This window comes from Corvus moneduloides, chromosome 8 (assembly GCF_009650955.1).
Source record: "Corvus moneduloides isolate bCorMon1 chromosome 8, bCorMon1.pri, whole genome shotgun sequence".
Lineage (NCBI taxonomy): Eukaryota > Metazoa > Chordata > Aves > Passeriformes > Corvidae > Corvus > Corvus moneduloides.
Window position 1 is genome coordinate 26802340 of NC_045483.1, and position 22432 is coordinate 26824771.

Consider the following 22432-nt stretch of genomic DNA (forward strand, 5'->3'; position numbering starts at 1 on the left):
GTTTTTGCTAATATTAGATTTTCTTCTGTTGTAGTTTCTTGAGATTACCAAAGCTAAAATAAAAATAAACTTCCTTTAGCTCTCATAAACAGAGAACTGGCTTAGAGAATTAAAGATAGAGTTCAGAAAGAAAACAAATTTCTACTTTACCTTCTCCCTGACTTGTGAGTTTGGACAGCAGAAATACAGTACCAACAGCAAAACATGAGAGTTACACTGATTCCTCCAAATCTTGTCTCAGAGATGAGTCCCACAGCTCCCTGCAAAGTAATTGGTCTAATTAGGTGGTAGGAAGGAGCTTCTTTAAATTCCTCAGAAATTAAGACGTGTCATCCGCTTAACATCTTAGCATCTGTTACTGCCTCTTCCACATTTCTCTGCTACATCAGTCTGAAGGGCACTTTCCTGCACATTTGAGAGAGATTAAAAAAAAAAAAAAATAAAACCAACAAAAGCCAAGCCCTTAAAACATGGAAGAAGTTGGCTCTTTCTTCAGTGGGATGAAGCATGTAAGGCATTTCACCCCCTCCTTATTTCTCAGTTTGGTGCATGTTTGCCTGGGTGAGTACAATAATCACTTTGTTAAGTAAAAATATAGGAGAGTACAAGCATAACCTTGAATCCTGTAGTTATCCTTACTGATGTGGTAATGTTGTTCTGAAATATTTTCCTTGGCAACTGGTCCTTGTGTAAGTGTTATCCTCTGTGTTTAGGTACTTGCAGTTTTGCTTCAAGTGGGCTATTTTGAACCTCTAACAGTCAGTCAGTAGAATGACAACTAATTTGTTGTTTCTTGTTTTGTTTTTGTTTTTGTTTTTTTTTTAACTTTGCTGTTGTCTGGCAGCAAGTAAGTAACTATTTAATTATGGCTAATTGCTCATATAGTAGGCATAATTTTACAGCGGGATGTGCTTAGAACACTGGGTAAGAATACTGGGTAAGGTACTGACGCACTGGGCAAGTTTCAGACCTGTATGTGTAGAGTAGGGGAGAGGTGTTCCATCACTGTGAGCTGAAAAGGTTAATTTTTCAGTGAAGCTGTCTGGAACTGGTTGAGATTTTTTAGGGAGATCTTGCTACTTGTTTTGTTTCTGTTGGTTTGGAGGTTTTTTATATACTCTCTCTATTTCCTGCAGTGTGAATACTGGCACAGTGGCAAGTAATTTTATTAAAAATATCCATATAGATACAGTTCTGAGGGTCCATTGCAGCAACTGGGTGTGTTATGTACTCATAGTATTCCCAAAACAGCTCCTGTTTACTGAGAGTCAGGTAACTGAGCCAGCCAAATAACTGCCACCTACAAAATGCTTTTGTTTGGCTTCTGTTTTGTTTTAATTGCAGTTCAGGCAAATTATGCCCCCTATTTCTTTGATAATGGAGCCAGAAGCACAAACGGAAACATGGCACTTCTCAGCCTTTCGGAGGACACGCCTGTTGGTCAGTATTAAAATTTGTATGTTTAAACTGTGAAACTGAAGTTGCTTGCTCTTATGATTAACATATATATTTGCTTGTAGATTGTTGCTATATACTGTGATCTTACATGTTTTTCTCTCTAGCTTCTAATTGGCCTCAATTTAAAATGACATGTTTGAATTGTAGCTGCAATTTAAAACATCAATTCTAGCTCCCTTTATTTTTGGCCCACCAATCTATTCACAGCTTCAGAGCACAGACCTTTGGGGTCAGAAATAAATTCATGGTGAGAGGCTTCTTACCAATTCTGTAAATTCTTATGAGAAGAAAGCCTAGTTGCCAGTAATTCTATCAGCTTTGATAAAAGCAAGCTGTACATTGAAAAGTAAGAGGCATGATTTTCTTTGAACACATTTTTAATGTTTACGTTAAACTAGTAGAAAATGTTTTTCCACTTGCAGTGAAAATTGCTTTGTCTAAATAAGTGATGCTTTTTAAAAAGGTTTAGTTTTGTTTTATTGAAAATCCAAAAATTAATACAGTTTTCAGATCTCAGCACTCTGAGGCAGGTCTATTTATGCTTCTTTTAACTGTAGTCACACTAAGAAAAGTTAAATAAGAACAAAAGGTGATTTATAATCAATATTGTCTGTGGGGGAGAAATAATCTAACACCTAAACAATTATATAAAATATATATTAAGTGATGAACATCACCTTTTCTTTGAACTTGGCACTGAGATTTTATTTAGGATTTTCTTCTGTTCATCTGTAGCTTTCACAGGCTAAATCAGAAAAATATTTGATGCAAACTGGGTACTGAAGCACCCCTTTACTCATGCCTCATGCAGAGAGGAGCGATATGGCTGCACAGGGGGTGCACCCAAACACCCCCACCAGAGCTTAGACAGATGGAGAAGGCCAGGATGAGGGAGGGAGCAGAGGGCACAGCCTAACATTGCCACCCACGACTTCTTAAACCTGACCAAGGTCACTCTGCTCTGGGAAGCAGCTGCCTGGGTTTGCTCAAAATCTCCATTCCTGACCCAGTGGTGTTAATGTCATCCAAGACCCATGCTGGGCCTGCCAGAGGGCGGGGAGAGGAGTATTTGGAAGCAGCAAATTCTCCTTTACCTGCTCAGCATGAGAAGAGGAGGGGGAGAAGGCAGCACATAGTGTAGAAGTGACACATCTCGACAACAAAAGGAGTTTGCTTGTGATGCAGCAGGAATTTGCTATAAGTTTGGTCATGCTGAAGTGGAAACCTCAGTTTGAAGGCCAACAGTAATGTAGGAATGTAGTGGCACTTGCAAAAGCCAGTGGCAGACCTAGGAGCTGTAATTTTTGCTGTACTTCTCCCTGGATTCTCATGGAAACTACATTTAGTTCAGTCTTGGCAATCCCTACCGTTCTGCTGATTGCTGGAGTTAGATTAGCCAGTGGAATCACTTGTCCAAGTGTAGATAAGGCTTGTAATGCCAGACAGCCACAAAATGGGACCCCAACTCCGTTTGTTTGGGGTGGTGCTTGCCAACTCCACCAGTGACACCGCAGGCAGTACAACTCACTTGCCGTCCAACTCCCACTCCCTGGTGTGGTGCCAGCCCGCAGACATTTCCAGAGAACCAGCCTCTCCTTGCCACCACTGGGAGCCTCCAGGCACCTGCATGGGGATGAGGAGCTAAAGATGGCACAGAGCCACAACATGGGCAAAAACATCCTTCCTGTCAGGGCTGCAGCACCACATGGTCTCTCCTCATATGACAGCACACCCTGCAGCAGTGAAGTACAGCAGCAATTTCCACTGCATCTGATCTGGTGCTCCAGCAGCCAAAAAAAGGACAGTGTGCCTCAACAGCAAAATAGCAGTGTGAGGGATCAGAACCTGTGTTAGTGCTCTCCTAATTAGCCTGAGTAAGAATAATGAGACATATGTGATGGGCTTACATATGTGCTTTTGTAACATTAGCAACCAGACTAGGTACACAGAGGTCTCTGGAGAGTTTGTGCTTTGCTTGCAGCAGTGATAAAGCTCAGGCTGCTCTGTCTTGAGTGCTGCTGTGCCTCCTGCCTACTAGCTTCATCCAGAATGTGCTTACATGTGTTGAAATTGGCTGGCTTGTATTTCTAATTTGATGTGTAAGTGTGGTTTAAAAGACAAGAGAGAAGCAGCCTCTCTCTGAAAGCTCCAAAAGACCTGTAGAAACCCTTGGGAAAGAGAGAGAAGACCTTACTTTTGAGAAGTCCAAATGTGGTTGCTTTGTCACACAGCTTCCAGTGCTCCTTTGTGCTAATTCCCAGAACACCTTGACAAACAGCTGTAAGTACTGCAAGGTCCTGTCTTCTGAAAGCACTTTTTTAAGTTCCATTGGAACATGGTTGCTTGGGATTTGCTTAATGCAAGCTGCTGCTGCCCATGTCAGCACAGCCACTCCTCGGGGAGGCTTTGGCACAGACTCACAGAGAAGGGCACAAGCAGCGCTGACACTTCAGTGCTGGGTGTGCTTTCAGCTTTGTACAGGGCAAGAGGACCAGAGTTCCCATCAGACCACATCAAGAACTTTGTGCCAGAGCTCAGTGCTAAATGGCTGCCAGGCTGGCCCTTTTCTGTGGCCCCAGTGATGGGTGCTGCACTGCAGAGGAGGCTGTTGTTCTTCATCACTTGCTCTGATCTCCTCCAGAAGCAGGAGCAGGAATCTGGTCTCCTATGTCCATGTGCAGTCCCAAGCATCCACACTCCAGCAGTCGTCTCTCAGGTTGAGCAGGATGATCAGTGACAAAACAGGGGAACCAAAACTTCCATATGTTTGATTCTGGATGGCTTCACTCAGGCTTATGTGCTGCAAAAATGGGCAGGTTGCTATTAGGTCTTCCCTGTCCTTACATAAAATTTGGAGTCATGGGCAGGATGCTTTTCTTGGCAGCAGCTGGTGTTTGATCTGTGCAATGCCACGGACAGCAGCTTTAATAAACCTCCAGAAATTTTACAGTTTTTGGCCCTGCTGAGATTGCAAGTGGTTGGCAGAGTAGTATGTGTTAGTTATGTTCCCAGGCATCTGTAGGCAAGGGACATGCAACATTTGGGAACGCTGAAAGGAGGTGATGGATTCTCTGTGTGGCTGTAGAAAGAGAAATTGCAGTGCTGCAGCTGTGAGAACACATCAAATTCATTGCCATTCTCCTATCATCCTTAACTTGATCTTCTTTTCCCTTGACCAGTTTTGCTTATTTATGGATAGTTGTAACTTGTCTACCAAGTTGCATACATTGTACCATAAGTTACCATAAAACCAGCAAATACTTTTTCTGTGTGAATGCTTCAAAGTATCTGCAGATTCCCAGATGCTATTTATTGCTGCAGGGCATGAGACCCCTCAAGGTAAGAGGGGCCAGAACAGCAGCCCCTTTCAGTGCCAGATTTAAGAAGAATGGGTGAAGTTATAAACTGAAATAGCAGTTGGGGTTTGTGGTTTTGCAGGGCAGGTGGGTAATTAGCTCTTTGCATGTGTACATACAAAATGTGCATGTGCTCCTAATCAAGGTCTTAAGGCTGGAGTGGGGTGCTATTTCAGGTTGTTTGTTTCATCTTACCTCATAATCCCTATAAGCCTCATAGTGGGGACACAGTGGGGCTGGGAACAGCTGCAGAGCAGGGGATTGAAGCATACTTAGAAGGCCTAAGTTCATTACTCTTTCAAAGCCCAAATATCATCAGTGCTCTGGAGATCTCTGCATCTTGCATTTTTCTTTCTGGTTTTTCACTTGCCCCCAAATAGGCACTCCTCCCATTAAAAGTCAGTTTGCAGTGGCAATTCTTTGATCAAAGCTACAGCTGCCAGCTACCCACCTGGTGACTAACCCCATTCAGATCCCTCCATCCTTCAAGCTTCCCCTGTTCCTACACACTCCGGGTCTCATTTCTTCCCATCATTCACAGGTGACTGTGGAGAACCTTCTTGTCTCCTGTGGTACCCATCATTCTTGCCTTGTTTCTGTCACCCTGGTCCACCTCTAGGAAAGCTGGGAGCTATCAGAAGCTGTGTTAAACACAGCTTGCCTTCTGCACCCCTGCAGCAGTGCCAGCAGTGCACAGAACAAAGCTCCCTGCAAAGCCAAGCACTGCACAGAGATGCTTTGAGGACTCACAGGTGTCACAGCCTTCAATTAATTTTTAATTTAATTCTTTAATTCTTCTGACAGAAACTGCAGATACATCAGAAAATTGCACTCAGATGGCTTCTCCTTGGAGTTGGTTGCTGTGGGTGCTGCTGTCCAAGGGGTGATGGTCCAGGCCCCGTGCTGAGCACTTGCTGCCGTATCCCGCCTCTCCACAACAGGCACTGGCAGCTGCAGGGCTTGTTTCGGCTGCTGCTGTAGCAGCCATGGCTTTTGGGCTGCTGATCCTGCCATGCCTGTGTTTTGCCAGCCAGCTGGTGCACCAGGGAGCAGGGAGGGAGCAGGAGTCGCCTGGGCATGGTCTGGAAGGAGCAGTAGCCAACAGTGAATGGGAAAGGAGCTGGCTTTGGGGCAGTCATGGTATGTGATCCATGTCCCCCAGGAGCCTGAGCTCCCCTGTGCTTGGGGTGAGCTTGGAGTGAAAACAGCCATCTGTAGGCTTTGTGTTAACTGTCCATCTCCTTTTCTGCTTGGGAAATGGGCCCTTGGCTGAGACAGGTGGAGAGCAGGCACGTGACCCTGGGCAAGATAGCATTTGCTGTGACATTAGGAACAGAGGTGTCTCATCCTGGGAGCGTGGCCATGCATGGCTCTCTCAGCATCTTGTTAACGGATGCCAGCTGTTGGTGGCAAAGGGCAACGGCGGGACTGAGCATGAATCCAAAATGTGCTTGGCTTGTTTAAGTGACAGGGAAGGGATCTGATTGCTGAGTGTTGCACAGCAGAGAGGGAGAGCGTGTCTTCAATGAGAAAGCAAAACCAGCCCCAGAGCCCAGGGCAGAGACTGGCTGGGATTAAATTTGAGTCAAAAATGAAGTAAAATGGAGCAATGGCATCATGAGGCAGCCATCAGCCCAAGTGTCAGGAGCCAAGAGCAAATGATTTTTAAGATGGAATAGGAAAACAGAGTGAAAAAGCCTGGCATGGCTCCTGGGAGGAAGCCATAGCAGGAAGCAGCAAGAAGCTCCCTAGGACTCCCCTGTCCCAGCCTGCTTCGTCATCCCCTGGGTACTCAGAGTATCCAGGTCTTCTAACTATGGCATTTGCCATATCCTCAAGTAAAGACTCTTCTATTCCCATACTTTTATGACAGGGAGAGGCTGTTTACTTGGTATCCTCTGATAAGATTTTAGCTGTCTTTTTCATTTATTTCCTTTTCAGCAAGTAGAGGCAGCACACTGAGAACAGATTTTTAATTGGCATTAACACTGTGCTGAGAAGTGTTCCTGGGGGTGTTAATGATATGGAGAGTACTGTGCAGTGAAATTACAGTTTGGAAAAAATAAGGAATTATAATGATTTAGAAAATAAATTTTGATCCACAATCTAATTTAAAAGGCATGCAAATGTTCTGTATTATGAAAAATGAAGTATCAGCTTTAGCTAAAAAGCAAACAGTCCAGTGTAAAGATCAATGAAGTCTGTCATTACTTGCTCAGAAAGCTCAGTAATCTCAGCCTGTACCAATATCAATGTTTCTTCTCACATTTAGCAGCGAGAAAGTTCCGGTCTTCCTTATAAGAAAATTCTAAGAAAATGTAGGAAAGAAAACTGTGAGCTTGAAAAAACAAGCCCAGGTTCAAATGGGTTCACATAAACTTTGCCAGTCTGCTCTTCTCCAGCCCTGTGCCCCTGAGGAGTGGTTTGCATTTGTGTACTGCTGGTATTGGTATTTCAGGGCAGCCACAGCCACAGCAGAGACCTTGTGCCTGGTGGTTGCTCTCAGGCTCCAAGAGAGCCCAGATATGGTGTCCATCCTGTTTCTCCATGGCACATGAGCACCGCTCAGCAGCTGCTGCAGACATCCACACAAGCTAGAAACAGGCAGGACAGCCAGCAGTATGGCAAGTGCAAGGGACAGGAAAAGTTAGTAAGAAGGGCAGAAAAGCAACTGAGAAGTAGAAACAACTAATGACCAAAAAAAGCAGTATATTTATAACGATGTCAGTGAAATGCTGACAATTTACACCTTAAGTCTCCAATTGGACCCAGCTGTGATATTAAGACAAAGCTTTTGAAAAACAAGAATAAATGAGTCAGTGCTGGTGCTGCAGAACCCTCCACAGTTTTCAGATTTCTGTCTCTTATATGGATAGTTGTATCAGGAAGCAGGTGTCCTCTCAGGATACTATTTTATATCAGTCCTAGTTAATCCCTCTCCTTTCATTTCCTTGTACTTAGAGAGTTGTTACAGTGTCTCATCATACCCTCATTGTCTTTCCCTAATAATTTTTGGGGTCACAGTTATAGATATGTTGTTATTTTCCACTCTGTTTTGTGGGAAAAGTGCAATAAAAATGTGGAAAATGTTTTGTAGTTTTGTGAACTGTTTTGCAAGTCTTGATTATCTGTTGGCTGGCTGAACCAGCTCGTAACAAGGTCTCTTGTTTGTGCTCTTGTGGGTGCATTGGTTTTTGCAACGTGAACATTTTTCTGAACAAAGTTGCCCAAATATTGCCCTGGTAATTATCATAAGAGAGTTTACTCGTAAGTGAGCACAGATTCCACATGGTTTGGTATAATCTCTTGCTATGACAAGAAGACAGCCATGCTTTGCAAGTATCACCACTGATGGCTGGATGTCCCATGTCCATTAAGGCCCCTGAGCAGCTTCACAGTTGGCATGACACGGAAGAAGTAAATGAGGTCCAAAAGGTTGCCCTGCAAAACTGAGGAAACCTTCGATAAGCTGACCTGTCAACGGTGTGGGCAAAGCTCTAGAATTAAACACAAACTTATAGATCTGGTCAGTGATCTCTGCTACTGAAGAGAGGAGATGAGAAAAACATTATCACTTTTGAGTACTGAATTAAAAATCTCTCAAACTCGGGGCCAGAGTAGTTCAAAACTGAGCGTCTTAGTGTTCTTTCTTAACTATATGCTAACTTTCTTAGCAGGGATCCTTCCATCCTGTATTTGGGTTGCGTGCACAAGCAAAACTCACTAGTAACTAGTGAGTCACTTAGCTACAGTATTTTCAGTGCAGAAGGCTTTAGATGTAAAGCACAGTTTCTGTCCTTAACCTCTGCAGCTTGAATATCTCAGGTAACTTACCCAAGGCACAGCGGATTGGAAAGAAACAACCACAGTGGTTTATATTTCAGGCTCAGTTAACTGGTGTTTGTGAACTGCTTGAAGTTTTTTGGATTAAGGTATTGAAGCAGAATGACATGTAAGTTTAAAAAATAATACTAATAAACACTCTCACCATGCTTTGAAAATATGGGTGTTATAACTCCCCCAGGAATTATCATTTATAGTACACGAAGTCAGTTTACTGGAAAAACTGACACCAACTTCTCAATGTTTAAAAATAGAAATAACAGTCTTTCTCCAGCTTCTGAAGGAAATACATTGATGAATTTGAAAAATTTATTAATTGGTATGAGCATGAGTGGGTGTGTCAAGTAAGGAATTTAATGAGAGCGAGCTAATGAGTGGGAGTGAAGTAGGAAAGAAGATTTTGCATCGATTAATTCTGAAAGTGAGAAAGTATGAAAATGTCCTTGCACATCCTGAGTTCCAGAGCTTGGGTCCCATCCTGTGGGAGCTCTCCCTGAAGGGAGATTGCCAGATTCTCTGCCTGCTAGTTTGCAATTCTGTTGTTCCCACAAAGAAGAGGTCTGTGAGGGCCTTTTGGTACTGCTGAGATTGTCATGCAGTTGTACAACAGCATCACTTCTTGGCTGAGAGCTGGCCAGGAGCTAGTCACCTATGTAAACCCTTGGATATGAACAGTACTGACCTGGGTGCAGCTCCACTGCAAAGGGCCTGAAGTGACAGAAACCAGCACTGATAAACTCAATTTAAACAGTTGGCTAAAAATTTGCCATCAGGACTGTTGAACTATCTGCTTATCCTTATTCCCCAGTAAGTGGGTTTGATTGACAAAACCTTTTCCTGCTGCAGGGTAGCCAAGTTCCTAAGGAACAGACCAGTGAAATACTCACTGATTGAAGTAACCACAGGGAAATGGTGTTGAATATCAATTTTTCAGGTACCCATGTGTACACTCTGAATGGAACTGATCCAGAAGGAGATCCCGTAACATATGACCTGACCTATGAAGCTGGATCAAGACGCTACTTTTCTGTTGACAAGAATCTTGGAAATGTTACTCTGATCCAGGAGCTCGACAGAGAGGTACAATCAAATGGCACCACGCCAGGTGTTTGTGGAATTTATTCCAGTTTAATTTGATCTGAGGCTTTGAGGGACAATGCCAGTTTATTTGCTCCTGAAGCATGTAATATACTTTAGAACTCTAAGACATTATACTTCACTTGTCATGTTGAATTCCAGTTGACTCGTGCCACTAACATTGCTATCAAATTTTTCAGCTGCTGTCTATCCAGCTTTTTGCAAAAGATAAGTTTATTCTTTATTTCTATCTTTCCCACCCACACCCCATCAAGAGCTTAGGGGCAGCTACAGTCATCAAATCCTCAGACAGGGGACTCTCCTATCATTAGGAAGAAGCAGAGATATGTGTAAGCAGTGTTCCAGGACACTCCTCCAGTGCGTCACAGCCCTTTAGCCAATGTAACCATGTTGGTTAAAGATGCCTAAAGGCAGCCTTATTCTGGCAACACAGGCATTGAACCCTTCATATCTCCTCACAGAGAAGCTTACACAATATTTGGTAAACTCTTTAAAATTCTGTATACTGAGACAGAAGAATTTTGTATCAAAGTGCCACTTTAGGGAACATGTCTTGAAAAAGGTGACTGATTTTTATTAGCACTTTTAGAAGCAACAGGGATTACTAGAGCAACCATCTCCTGACAGTAGCCACAGAAGGTTCAAGGAGCCTGTGGCTGGAGCTTCTGAGGAGTCTTCCTGGCCTCTGCTGGGATTGCTTTGTGGTATTAGTTGTTGCTTTCATCTGCCTGCCTAGACATGTTTAAATCTGCAGCCCCTTTTCCAGTCAGGACAAACACCATCTCTCTAACAAAAGAATTTTCTTCATTTACAGAAGGAAGATGAGATTGAAGTTATTGTCAGTATTTCAGATGGCCTAAGTACAGTAAGTATTTAATTATGGTGTAGCTTGTCAAACTGTCTGTCCTCACATACCTACTCCTATTAAATTACCTTAAAGGGACCATCTCATTTGATCAGAAAACATAATCTCATTACTTCCTGTCCCAAGAGCCACTGAACTCACAGTTACTCAAGTCTCACTTCATCTCCTTGCTCAGCTATTTGAGGATAATTACAATGTAGTGTGAGCTGAAATAGTGACTTAGCAGCCTGCAGAATTACAGCAGCTTCCTATGAAGTTTCACTGCCAGCACAGTAGGATTCGTGCCTAAGATCTGGAGGCTTTTTGGAGAAATGTGTGACATTATAGGAACTAGTGCTGGGCACCCAAGAGCTGCCTGTCCCCCACCCCCACTGTTTCTCTAGCATGACGTTAAGAAGATCTTCTTAGGCTAATGTGGTGGGGGTTTTCTTGTCTGCTTCTAGATAAAGCTTTGTTCACATCTAATCATTAAGGACTTATCTGAGGCACTGAGCATCCAGTCCTACTTCCACAGATTTTCTTGGCATTTTCAATTTACAGACTGATGCTGTCACAGCCAGGATAGCAGTCTTCCAGTAGGAGGATATGGGCTTCCTCACTAGAGATACCACAAAAGTGGGACCCTCTTCTTATCCACAAGACTGGATAAATCTAGAGCTCTTCCTCATCTCAAACAAATTAATTGAGATTATTACAAGAAATGTTTGGGAGGTTCCCGCATCCTACCGGCACAACTGCCCTAGAAACCTCTGTAAACAGGAAATAATGGGATTCATAAATAATGGGACTCATAATATGTTCTTCATATTCTACTCCAGGTTTCTGAAAAAGTCAGGATCCTTGTCATGGATGCCAATGATGAGAGCCCAGAGTTCATCAATACACCTTACATAGTCGAAGTCCCAGAGGTTGGTGAAGTTCCTTTGCATACTAGAAATACACTTCTGTGGGATGTAAGGAGGGGCTAATATGTTTTCAATAAAATAAAAAATAAATAAATAAAAAGTTAGGCAGGATAAACTTGCATTTTTTTGGTTTAGGGTTTGGGTAGATATATAATATTCACTGCAAACTTGGGGAACAAGTCTGTAGGTACTTAAGGCGTGCTATTTTTGGGGTAAGTTCCAAGATGTGAGTTGTCGTGAGTTTTTAGAATTGACTACAGTGGGAATAGGATACACCCTGTCTCAGCTAAAATTTTCTGTTACTTTTATTTCACAAAGTGTTTCTTTCTTCTTGTTTTCCAGTTTTAACCTCTTCCCTCTTTCCTTTCTGTTCTTCAGTTCCGTCTTTCTACCATCACTCTCTTTTTCTGCCTCCCTGCATGCTCATTTTTCACTTCTTTTAACTCACCTGGTTTTCTGCTTCTTTGTGACTCTGGTAACTCTTTCTGGTCACAGAACACTCCCTCCAGCAGCAGTATCTTTAAGATTGAAGCAATAGATAAAGACACGGGTTCTGGAGGAAGCATCACCTACTTCTTGCAGGTAAGGTATTTTCTGTACCTTCACAAATTGTCTCTCACTAAATGAGACTTCACAAAGCAGATTTTAAAAAGATTTGGGGGGTTGAGACTGCTGCTAGTGCCTATAGGACCAATTTTTTACCATGCACAAGAAACTAAGTATTGGCTGAAGGGATGTTGTCTGATTGCAAGCAGCCAGGAGTGGTCCAGCAGGCAGGAACGGGAACTGGAGTTGCTACTGACACTCCTGTGATTGCCAGCAGGACCCCTCATGGCAGGGCTCTTACTGGCCCTTCCTTTGGAATGATGGGGAGAGCAAGGTTAGCTCATAATCTTGTATGCTTATGGGATTTCTAACGCATGAAATAGCTTTCTTTAGGAAGCAAAACACACTGGAAATCTATATGTGGTCTTTAGTGTAGCAGGCTGGTGCATAATTGATACCTGGATCACAGTATGAAATGAGAGGTACTAAATCTTCTCCCAGACAAAGCAGTGACTGCCTGGAACCAGCCTTTCAGTTGCTGCCCACTGGTGAAGAACTGAAAGGGCTCCAGATTTAAAGCTGAACTTCTGTATTACAGATCTTCTGTATGCCACAAGGGCAATTTTTTGCATTATGTCCTTCAAATTCCTTCTTCCTGCGGGCAGTTTCATCCAGATTATCTGCAGTTCCCCTTATTCAAGAGGAAGCATGAAAAAAAGCAAGCAAATTTGTTGCAATATTTAATTTTGGATACAAATATGGAGACAAGTTAGAAGATATTTACATAGCACTAAAGCTAATCCTGTTAAGAGCTTGGGCATACCATGAAAGAACACTTGAGTGCCTTGTTTAGCTTTGTTTTCACAAATTGTGATCCATGTGCAGGATTCAATTTTGCACAGGGCTTTTTCCAGAGGGCTGATAGTCTATGAACCAAGGGACAGAAATTTCAAAATTCTATGTCTAGTTTGTAATATATTTGTGTGGCAAAAAGGATATAAAGTATGTGTACTGGTTGAAAAAATCTTGCCATGTCTTTGGGCACAGTCTCTGAGAATTCTCAAGTTGCACAGAAAAAAACCTCTCCACAAGTCTGATGTAGGCAGGTGGTGATGTCTTCTGGAATGGCCAAGATTATCTGACAGTGGCCATTGTTTCTGGATACAGGAACATAGGTGTTTGTACAGATCTCTCCAGTTCAGAAAATGGAGGGAGGCATTTTTTAGGCCTCTTTTAAAATCAGATGTATTTTAGATTTTGTTTGTACGTTACAAAAATCACCAGACCACTACTGTGTTTGACAATAAGCTATACATGCAAATTTCCTGCTTTTTTTTAAACCAGTAAAACTTTGAAAAACTAAGGGGTAACACCTTTTCTTTTTTTCTTCCTTTTCACTTCATCTTTTTTTCTGTTAAGTCTCCCTATCTCTTTCCATGCAATTAACTGAGTTAACCAAAGTTTAAGTTTTCACAATGAAATATAAAAGATTAAAAATAACTACATTACAAGTTCATTACATTCTGCATAATGAGAGACTTGTGGTTGGTTCATGAATTGTTCATAAACACACAGAGGTGAAATTCATCAAATACATTATTCACCCAAACCGTATCATTATTCTAGTCTTCTCCCTTAGCAGATGAAATAAAAGATGAATTCCTATGGCAATCTTATTTCCATACCTGTAATCTCTGGCTGTTTCTTCTTTTCTTTTCTTCTAGAACATCCATGCTAATAAGTTTACAATAGACCGTCACAGTGGTGTCCTGCGCATCAAAACAGGGGTCACCCTGGACTATGAGAAATCAAGAACACATTTTGTTGTCGTCGTAGCCAAGGTAAAAGCCTTTTATGTGACACTAGAGGAGGTGGGGTGTTGTGTTTGAGTGGGACCAATTAGTTCAAATACAAGTGCTGCTGAAACATGAAGGCAGCAGAGTAACTCCTGCTGTAACATCTGGAGGCATGGGGGGCAACATGGAAAAGTGAGGGAGGAAAGGTAGCTGGTGTCTGCTGCTGAGCAACATCTGCTCAGCAGATTTGGAGGATTTGGAATGGGGTTTCTTACATTTTGTTCATGTCAGCTGTGTCATGAGACTCACCTAGAAGTGAAGGGTTGGTGTATCCAGGCCTGGCTTCAAGAAGCATCAGCCTGTGAGCTCAGGGCTCCTCATGGTGCCCAGGGCACAGCCCTACCCCCACAAGGAAAAACCCCTGGCAGGCAGACGGGCCACAGTCATTACCCACAGTAAGGCACAGGGCACAGCTAGACCCAGCACAGCACAAGTGATGGATTTCTTTTCTGGAAATATCTGTGGATGTTTCTTTCTTTCACTTCTCTGCTGCCTCATGGCAGTAGCTTATGTAAATCCTGCAAATATTGCTGCACATCCCTTCTTGCCTGACGTTCCCAGCAGTGCTGTGCCTGTGACTTGGCTGAGGATTCATAACAGGCATTAAAAGTTTAGAGATTCTGAAGTCTCTCACAATCCTGTGGGGACCTGTCACTCAGACGGACTCACGTGGGTGGAAAGAGGGCAATTTTGCTGTAACTTATGGGGACTTCGAGTTTCTCATATTTTTTGCAAAATGTACTGACCTTTTCATGTATTTTTTAGCCAAGGTTCATTTGAGAAGTAACAAAATTTGGCTTAAATTCTGTCTTTGGGGCAGTAAGGAAGAAAAAAAATAAGTGTATCTTTTCAAAAAAATTGGCATTTTTAGAATTGGTACTGCAGGCGTGTTGAACAATTCACACTCTTACACACCAGCATGACTGCTGACCTACAGCTGGTGCTCTGAGACTGAGCGTGTCTGAAATAGCGAGTCATCTTCCTACTTGGCTCTGCTGTATCAGTCATGCAGAGCTGGTTGTAGCCAAGTCCCCAGACTGTTTACACACACAGTGTGACTGTCTCGCAGGTTTTGGCTGCACAGCTCCTCTGTGCTTGCGCTTTATCACATAGGAGTTCCCAGGAGACTATGAGCATGTACACTGTTTATTTCCCCCTAGAGATGCACTACCATGCTGCTGGGCACTGTCTTGTGTTCATGACAAGACTATATGTGGCATGAAAAGGTCGCTAACATTTTGCATCAGTTTCTAGTGTTCTTTTTTCCCAAAAAAAACCCCTTGAATTCCCTGTCCCCTCTCTAAAGATCATTTATGGCTGCATATATTGGCTCAATCACTTTTAATATAAGAAATTACTTATGAGGCACTGCAAGCTGTCTTCCTAATCAGAGAGAGAGCAGGAAAAATGGAAAAGAGAAGGGAATAGGGCAGCACAGATTAATCGGTGTGTTGAGAGAGAGAAAGAATTCCTGGAATTGTGCTTCTGAAGGCTCATGAGGTCCATGCAATGCCTAAGCTGATTGGCAGGCATGCTTCAGCAGAGGCATCTGACGATGACTTCTTTTTTAGGATGGTGGTGGGAAGCTCAGGGGAGACAACAAAGTGTTTTCAGCCACAACAACAGTTACTATCAATGTGGAGGATGTTCAGGACACTCCTCCTATGTTCATCGGGACTCCCTACTATGGATATGTCTATGAGGACACGCTCGCAGTAAGTTCTGGTTTTCATCTATGGGAGAACAAGTGCAGCCTTTCCCCTCTCAGTCAGGGTGGTCCGAAGGTTTCTAGCACAGGCTTTACTGGAAATGGGACCTAAACTCTGATTTGACTCCTAGGTGAAATGAGCTGACCAAATCTCAGACTTGTTCTTACTTATGTCCACTGTGAATTTGCCATAGAAGGCCTCCTGTTGTTTTCATTAAAATCAAAAAGGATTCTGCCCATTTACATTGGTCTAAGCCCAGACAGTGCCTAAGAGCTCTTCTGTAGCTCAGACTTCCAGAGGCACTTGGCTGAAGGCTTAAGCAGGCTGCCAGTCACCTCACCCGAACACGTTATGGTAGAAGCCTTCATGTGTTTGTCTGCTGAGTGGTCTCACAGTGCTTCTATTTTCTAGCTCTGGTCAGTCTGGTACCAACAGTTGGTTGTACAAGGTGTGGATAGAATTTATGCCCAAATACTTCAGACTCTCTGTGTTGTCCCATGGACATCACCTGGGGACAAACAACCCTGACATCCCCAAAATGCAGGACGCTTTCTGCTAAGTGATGGCCGGTTAGGCAGAATGGGCCAGGAAGACCTCCTAGGCCTAAACACCAACCACATTATCAGTCAAGCAGGGACATGGTTAGGAGAACTGGTTATTTTCAGCCACATATTGTTGAAGCTGCAAACTAGTAAGTTTTCTCTGTATCTAGGCAGTGACATGATTGTGTATGGATCAGCTTTCGCCCTGATATATAAGATTTAATTAAAATTTTCTTCATATATTGGACAAGAAATGGTATCTACCCATGAAATTACCCAACATTAGGCTATTGATCAGTTTAGCAGTGTGATTGCACTCTGTTCATCTGACCTTCCCTTGAGTTTCAGGAAAGATTGCGTCTTACCTTTCTGTCCAGAAATGTACACTGCAGTCTGTGCATGAGTATGTACTGCAGTTCACTGCAGAGGCTGTTACATTTCAGCAGGGCAGAGAAATAATGCTCATGTACTTTGCAGGTGTTTCGAATGAATGATATTACGTATATTGATTTATTCTGCATCGTTACATATAGATCTTGAAATAACTATCAGGTGCACACAGGAGTTAGTGTTTACTATGGAAATGAGAATCAATAAATGTTAATTACATCCAGCTTGAGCTCATAACTTACACCATTATGATATAATGATGGAAGCACGAATCAGTCCTTCCCAGTGTGGGTTGTGCCATTAGAATGAACTCCACAGAGAAAGAGGCAATAGCTGATTTTAGTGGTGTTTGAGAATTTGGTGTTAATTTTGTAAACTTGCTTCTTTTCTCCTTGGTGGAGTTGTCAGGATTTACAAGTACTCTGTCACCTTCAAAGGGGCTGCACTGCGTTTTGCCCAGTAGGCAGATTTTATTGCTGCTTCCAGCATAAACGATAATAAATACAGTTCTGTATTTTCTGTTGCTCTAACAGACCCTTGCTCTTGTTTGAAAAATTCACTCAAGGGTTGTCATGAAAATGTTCCTTGTTGCCATTTGTGATTCACTGACAGTTACTTCAGTGTTCCCTGGTTTTGCAGCCCCAAACAGTAACATTTTAGTTCAGAGGCCTGAATTGCACAGCTCACTGCCACTTGAGTGAGCATTTTAATGTGACACTCATCATCCCTCTGAGCTGATAGGAGCAGTCACATGAGCAAATGGTCCCCAGTACACGAATTCTGTACGTATGGCCCACAGCCACGTAACTTGTGCAGAAAGACAAACAGCGAAGGTTTAAGGGCAGCTAAATCACCACCATTTTCATCACAATTTTATGCCCTAAATGTTCTGTGGGCCAAGTTGCTTTGTGATCTCTGTTTGCTTCTACTGCCTGTCTGAATTTCATTAGGAAGGACCAGAGTGACCCAACGACTCCTTGGCAGCTGCCTGTGTCTCAGCACACTGTGTGGCCATGGGGCACAGAAGCCTACACAGAAGCAACCAGAGGGAATCTTGGTACTGCCCCAAACTAAACCTTGGGTTTCAGATTGGCTGCTCCAAATCCTCTGTCCATATCTGTGGCTCCAGGCAGGTGTCCTTTGCTACAACTTCCAACTATTCCTGCAACCAGTCAGCCCCCAGGGCTGAGGCACCCTTGGCCATGCAGGTCTGCAGCTATTTCACACCCAGAGCAGTGGGCACCAGCCCTTTTTGTGTTCCCCATACAGCACAAGCACAAGTACCCACTCTGCCCCCAGCACTTCACTGCAGAAAGACTTACAGGAGTTCAGTTTATTAATGTGCAATTTCACTGCTCTGATCTCAGCACACACACTGTGATTTCCCATTTCTCCCCAGGGCTCTGAGGTCCTTACTGTTGTTGCTCTTGATGGAGACAGAGGAAAGCCTAACAGTATTCATTACTGCATCGTGAATGGTGAGTAGGCTTGTCTTATATGAAATTTGAAGGGCACTCAAAACTAGATCTGGCATTAAATTAGAATAGAATATGCTAGAGTTTAATAAACCTGAGGCAAAACCTCAGGAATCTCAGGAAATAATGCCAGGTACCTCAAACAACTTCAGGGCCCTGTCTACCAGAGAATAGCCAAGATTCAATGCAGTGAGTTTTAGTATCTTCTTCACAGAACTGCGCTTGGAGCTGTTAGTGCTGCTGATTTGTTAGGCATCAGTAGCCTGCTTGTCATTTCAGAAAACATGAAGGGAGACGCATTCACTCTTCTGAGCATCTCTAGCACTTAATCTGGGAGGTGAGATAATTCATTGGGAGACCCAGACATGGCATTTGGAGGGATATTTTTATTAATACAGTGGTTAAAGTGGCTAAACAGTCAAACCTCTGATTTCTTGGAAGAAATTATATTTACCAGTGAAGAGACACTGGCTGTACACTGAAGTGGAAGAAAACAGATGTTATCAGAAGATTAATGCTTTCCGTCAGCTATTCTGAGAGTGTCTGTTGCACGTCTTTTAACAGCATAAATGTGGAACTTAGCTGAATTGATGATTCATTAGGTGGTGAAGACAACAACTTAGAGCAACTAAACTCCAGGCTACAACTTAGGTTTTATGGTTTTTATACTCTCTTCCTCCAAAACAAGGCTTCCTAACTGGGCACCCCAGCTCACAGGTGTGAAAGCTCCCAAAACTTCCTAAGAGAAATCTGAGGTGTAGCTGCAGAGCTATGGAGTAAGTGCTTCATTGTGTTACATGATCTAAACAGCCAGAACAGAGAGATACTCACAGCTGAGTTTTTGTGTTGGTGTAGGATGAGATCCATGCTGAGCTTCCTTCTTAATGTGAGGGAACAGACAGGTAAAAGAAAGGTAGAAATATTGAGGAAAAAAGGGTTGCAGAAGACAAGAGATAGAAAATGAGAAGAGGTAAAAAGAAAGGTGTAAAATGAGCAGCAAAAGCAAGTAAGTGGGATAAAAATATGCTAAACAAGGGAGAAATTAAGTAAGGAGAATAAGTGAAGACAAAAGAACCACGGAAAATGTCAAAGGGAAGTAAGATTAATGAGGTAAGATATTGGATTTCCAAAGAAAATAGAGAAGGACCAAAAGGGCTCTCTGGGATAAAAAAAGGGTATGTTTTAGGAAAGACTGGGAAAGGAAGATGGAAGGGGATGACAGGTAAGTAGAACAAAATATGGCTTAATGGGGAGTAGGCCTTTCTCATGCACATTAACAAAGGGTTTTGTTTGTGTGAAATGGAAAAGACAGGGAAGGAATATGCTTCTAATGCACAGAAAGTTGAAAAACAGAGAACAAAAGATTGCAACAGGTTTCTGCCCCTGCACCTCAGACACTGGCATTAATTTTGACAAGCCATTATTCCAATAACTGCAGGCTGGGATTTCAAAGGACAAGAAAACACTTAACAGCAAATAGGAAATTGTTCTTAATAAGCATTTCTTATCCAGGGAGTGTAGGATAATAATAGGAAATGCTCCAATCCTCTGAGTGTGCTGTATGGAGGAACACATGTACTGCTACACATACTCCAGGTTACCAATTTACCTAGGATAACTAGACAATAACATGAAGTATAGTGGTTTGCAAACACTGTTGACTTAAACTTCTTCTCAGGCAGAACATACCTTGCAGGCCAATGTATCTTAATAATTGGGTATTGTGAGTCAATATCTGTTCAATGTTGTGTCTAGAGTGCTTTAATGAAGTTGCAGTTATTGTGGGTATTAGCAAAAGAGGATATTTAAAAATCAGTATTGGAAATGAGTTTGAGAAAAAGAAAAACAACTGGGCTTTCAGGTCATCATCCTTTATTTCTGAAGGCTTGATCTCCTACATTTAAAAGGATTTCCTCTCTTTTCCTTTCAATGGTAGACTCTGCCACGAAGCACAGGTTGTAGCCAATACTGTACATGAGGCAGCGTGCAGGGCTGCCCTTCCTGGGTACCAGCCTGCCCTTTGGTGTGATGTGAGATGGTTCCTGACATCCTGGTGAGATGCTGCTGCCTCTCTGCAAGCTGCCATTTGCTTCAGCACAAATTTGCCAATCTCAAGCAACTGCTGCCTGGAACTGGTATTCTTTCCAGACCAGTGGAAGTTGGGTGGTGGTAGCAAAGTCAGCCTGCAGCCCTGTCCTGCCTGTGTCAGACTCCGCCTCAGTGCAGAAACCTTGGGGTTTACCCCAGATACTCCAAAAAACCCTTTTTGTTCAGGACAACCTTACAACAGGCAAAAAGCTTTTTTTAACAACTGAATGTTTAAGACCAGAAGACGCTTCTCTAGAGAAGTGACTATGTTTCTTTGAGGCAGATTGTCAGACTTCTCACCTTAGCTGATACTAGTGAGAGAAATGTTCTTGTTTCTCAGAGACCTAATTATGCATTTGCTAATTACAATTACAAATGTCTATTTTTGTCTAAACCAGCATATAAAGAAGACAGCATAATAAAAATTAATACCAAATTTACATGCCTGGATGCTGAGGCTTTAGGGGAGCCTGACCAGGATCGGAAGAGGAAAATGGTGATAGTTGCCCATAAGGGCAGAACTCCACTGAGGTGTTCCTAGGGGAGGAAACCCTTTTTGGCCCTCATCTGTGTTTTCATCTCACTGTGACCAGCCACAGAAATGCTTCATTTTTGAAGAGTGGCTTCAGATCTACTGATAGATATGGATACACATATGGGCAAGGACGTGCTTAATGAAGCGTATCGTTGATTTGCTCATGCTTGTTCAGAGAAAGAAAGTGTGGCATGTAACCAGAGCATCTTGGTTTTATTGCAGGAAGTGAAGGTTCCTTTGAAATCAGCAACACAACTGGAGCCATTTCTGTGATAAAGAGCCCAAATCAGCTCAAGAAAGAAGTGTATGAACTAAAAGTTAAGGTAGGTACTGTGGCCACTTTAAGATTATTGGTCTAAAATGCCATGAATAGGCATGATTGTCTAAAATTGTTCAATTTATAGCTGATTTTACCTGTTTCAGAAACTACCTCCTATATTTGAGCAGAGTATCAGATAGTATAAATCAGAACTAATTGCTTTTGTTGGGATGTTGGGGTATTGTTGTTGGGATATTTAGTATCTCAAATTACTTCTTTCAAATGAGATCATCTTGTCCTAATTTCATCTCTGAGACTAGAGAATCAATAGATACCTGTTCTCTATGTTTCCAGATTTTATTGCTAGGCTGGGAATGAATGTCTTGAAACCTCCATGTTATGAGATAGGTAACAGTCAATCTATGATTAGTAATAGGACTGGGACAGATCATGCAGTGGCATATCAGCATCCACTCCTGAGGCACTGATCAGCCATGTACAAATACATGCTTACACCTTGATGAGCTAACACCTCGATGAGCCAGTACTCATATGACAGGCTGCATTATTTCAAGCAGTTTATAAAGAAAAAGTTTTTTAAAATGTAGAATTAAATTCTGAAGACGGTATCAGTTTTCTTCAGCATATTGGAAATGCATATTATTGTTGTGGTAAGGACAATACCAGCTAAAGGCAGCTTTGAGGAATTGCACACTGCCAGAACCAGTGTGTAGCATCCCCAAGGGCACTTGCTCCTCCTGGGCTCAAGCAGTGTGCTGTACCTGGGAGAACATGGAGCTCTCATGGGCTGAGTTAAACTCAGGCACCATTTCTCCCTCTATCAGCTCTGCTTCACTGCAGTCTGCTACCGCTCCCCAGATGCAGAATGGGTTAAAGCCTTGCAAGTTTTCCTGATCTCCTCACTATGTATGTGGTGACCCAGAGCTCATGCAGGCTGAAAAATGTGCTAGAGGCACCAAAAGGGTGTTATATTACCCAGCGTACGTAGTGACAGGCACCTCAGTTGCCAGACTAGCATCTTCAGAGAAAGTGCCTTTGGTTTTGAGCCCTTTGAGCAAAAAGGCATGTTAGATATAGCTGTTGTTACCAGCCAGTTTCTGTCCTGGCAGAGGAAATGTCTTAGGTTCAATCCAGTGAATCAGGCTGCATGTTGCAGTTGTTGAAATCCAGACAGATCTGTTCTTTCGGTTCAGAAAAATACCAGCTAGGTTTGCCTGTCTGTCTAAACTATATCCACTTTAAATTAAGCTTATCTAAACATCACAGCAGAACTGTGAATCAGAGACTAAATCTCAAAAAAAAAATGTACCTTTTCGAATATTTACCTAAATGCCACAAGTACATTTTTTCTCACAGTATTCAAGGCTGCAGTCCTTGCAGCAATGAGACAATGAACTGCTTGTGGTACCACAGCAAATTTAAACATTGTCTTCCTTTTCTGTTCTATCAACACTTTAGGCAAGCAATTACCTTGCCTCTATTGGAT

The 22432-nt window shown here is 42.6% G+C and overlaps 1 protein-coding gene across 1 annotated transcript in view; it reads left to right on the plus strand.

Annotated features, from left to right (window-relative positions):
* Positions 1-241: 241 nt before the first annotated feature.
* Positions 242-22432, plus strand: part of CDHR1 (cadherin related family member 1) — a 45565-nt gene continuing 23374 nt past the window's right edge. Inside the window, 11 exon segments of the mRNA XM_032115637.1 lie at positions 242-561; positions 845-847; positions 1345-1440; positions 9592-9737; positions 10570-10620; positions 11439-11528; positions 12021-12107; positions 13796-13912; positions 15499-15642; positions 17968-18046; positions 20889-20989. Coding sequence (XP_031971528.1) covers positions 471-561; positions 845-847; positions 1345-1440; positions 9592-9737; positions 10570-10620; positions 11439-11528; positions 12021-12107; positions 13796-13912; positions 15499-15642; positions 17968-18046; positions 20889-20989 — 1005 coding nt within the window. The 5' untranslated portion in view covers positions 242-470.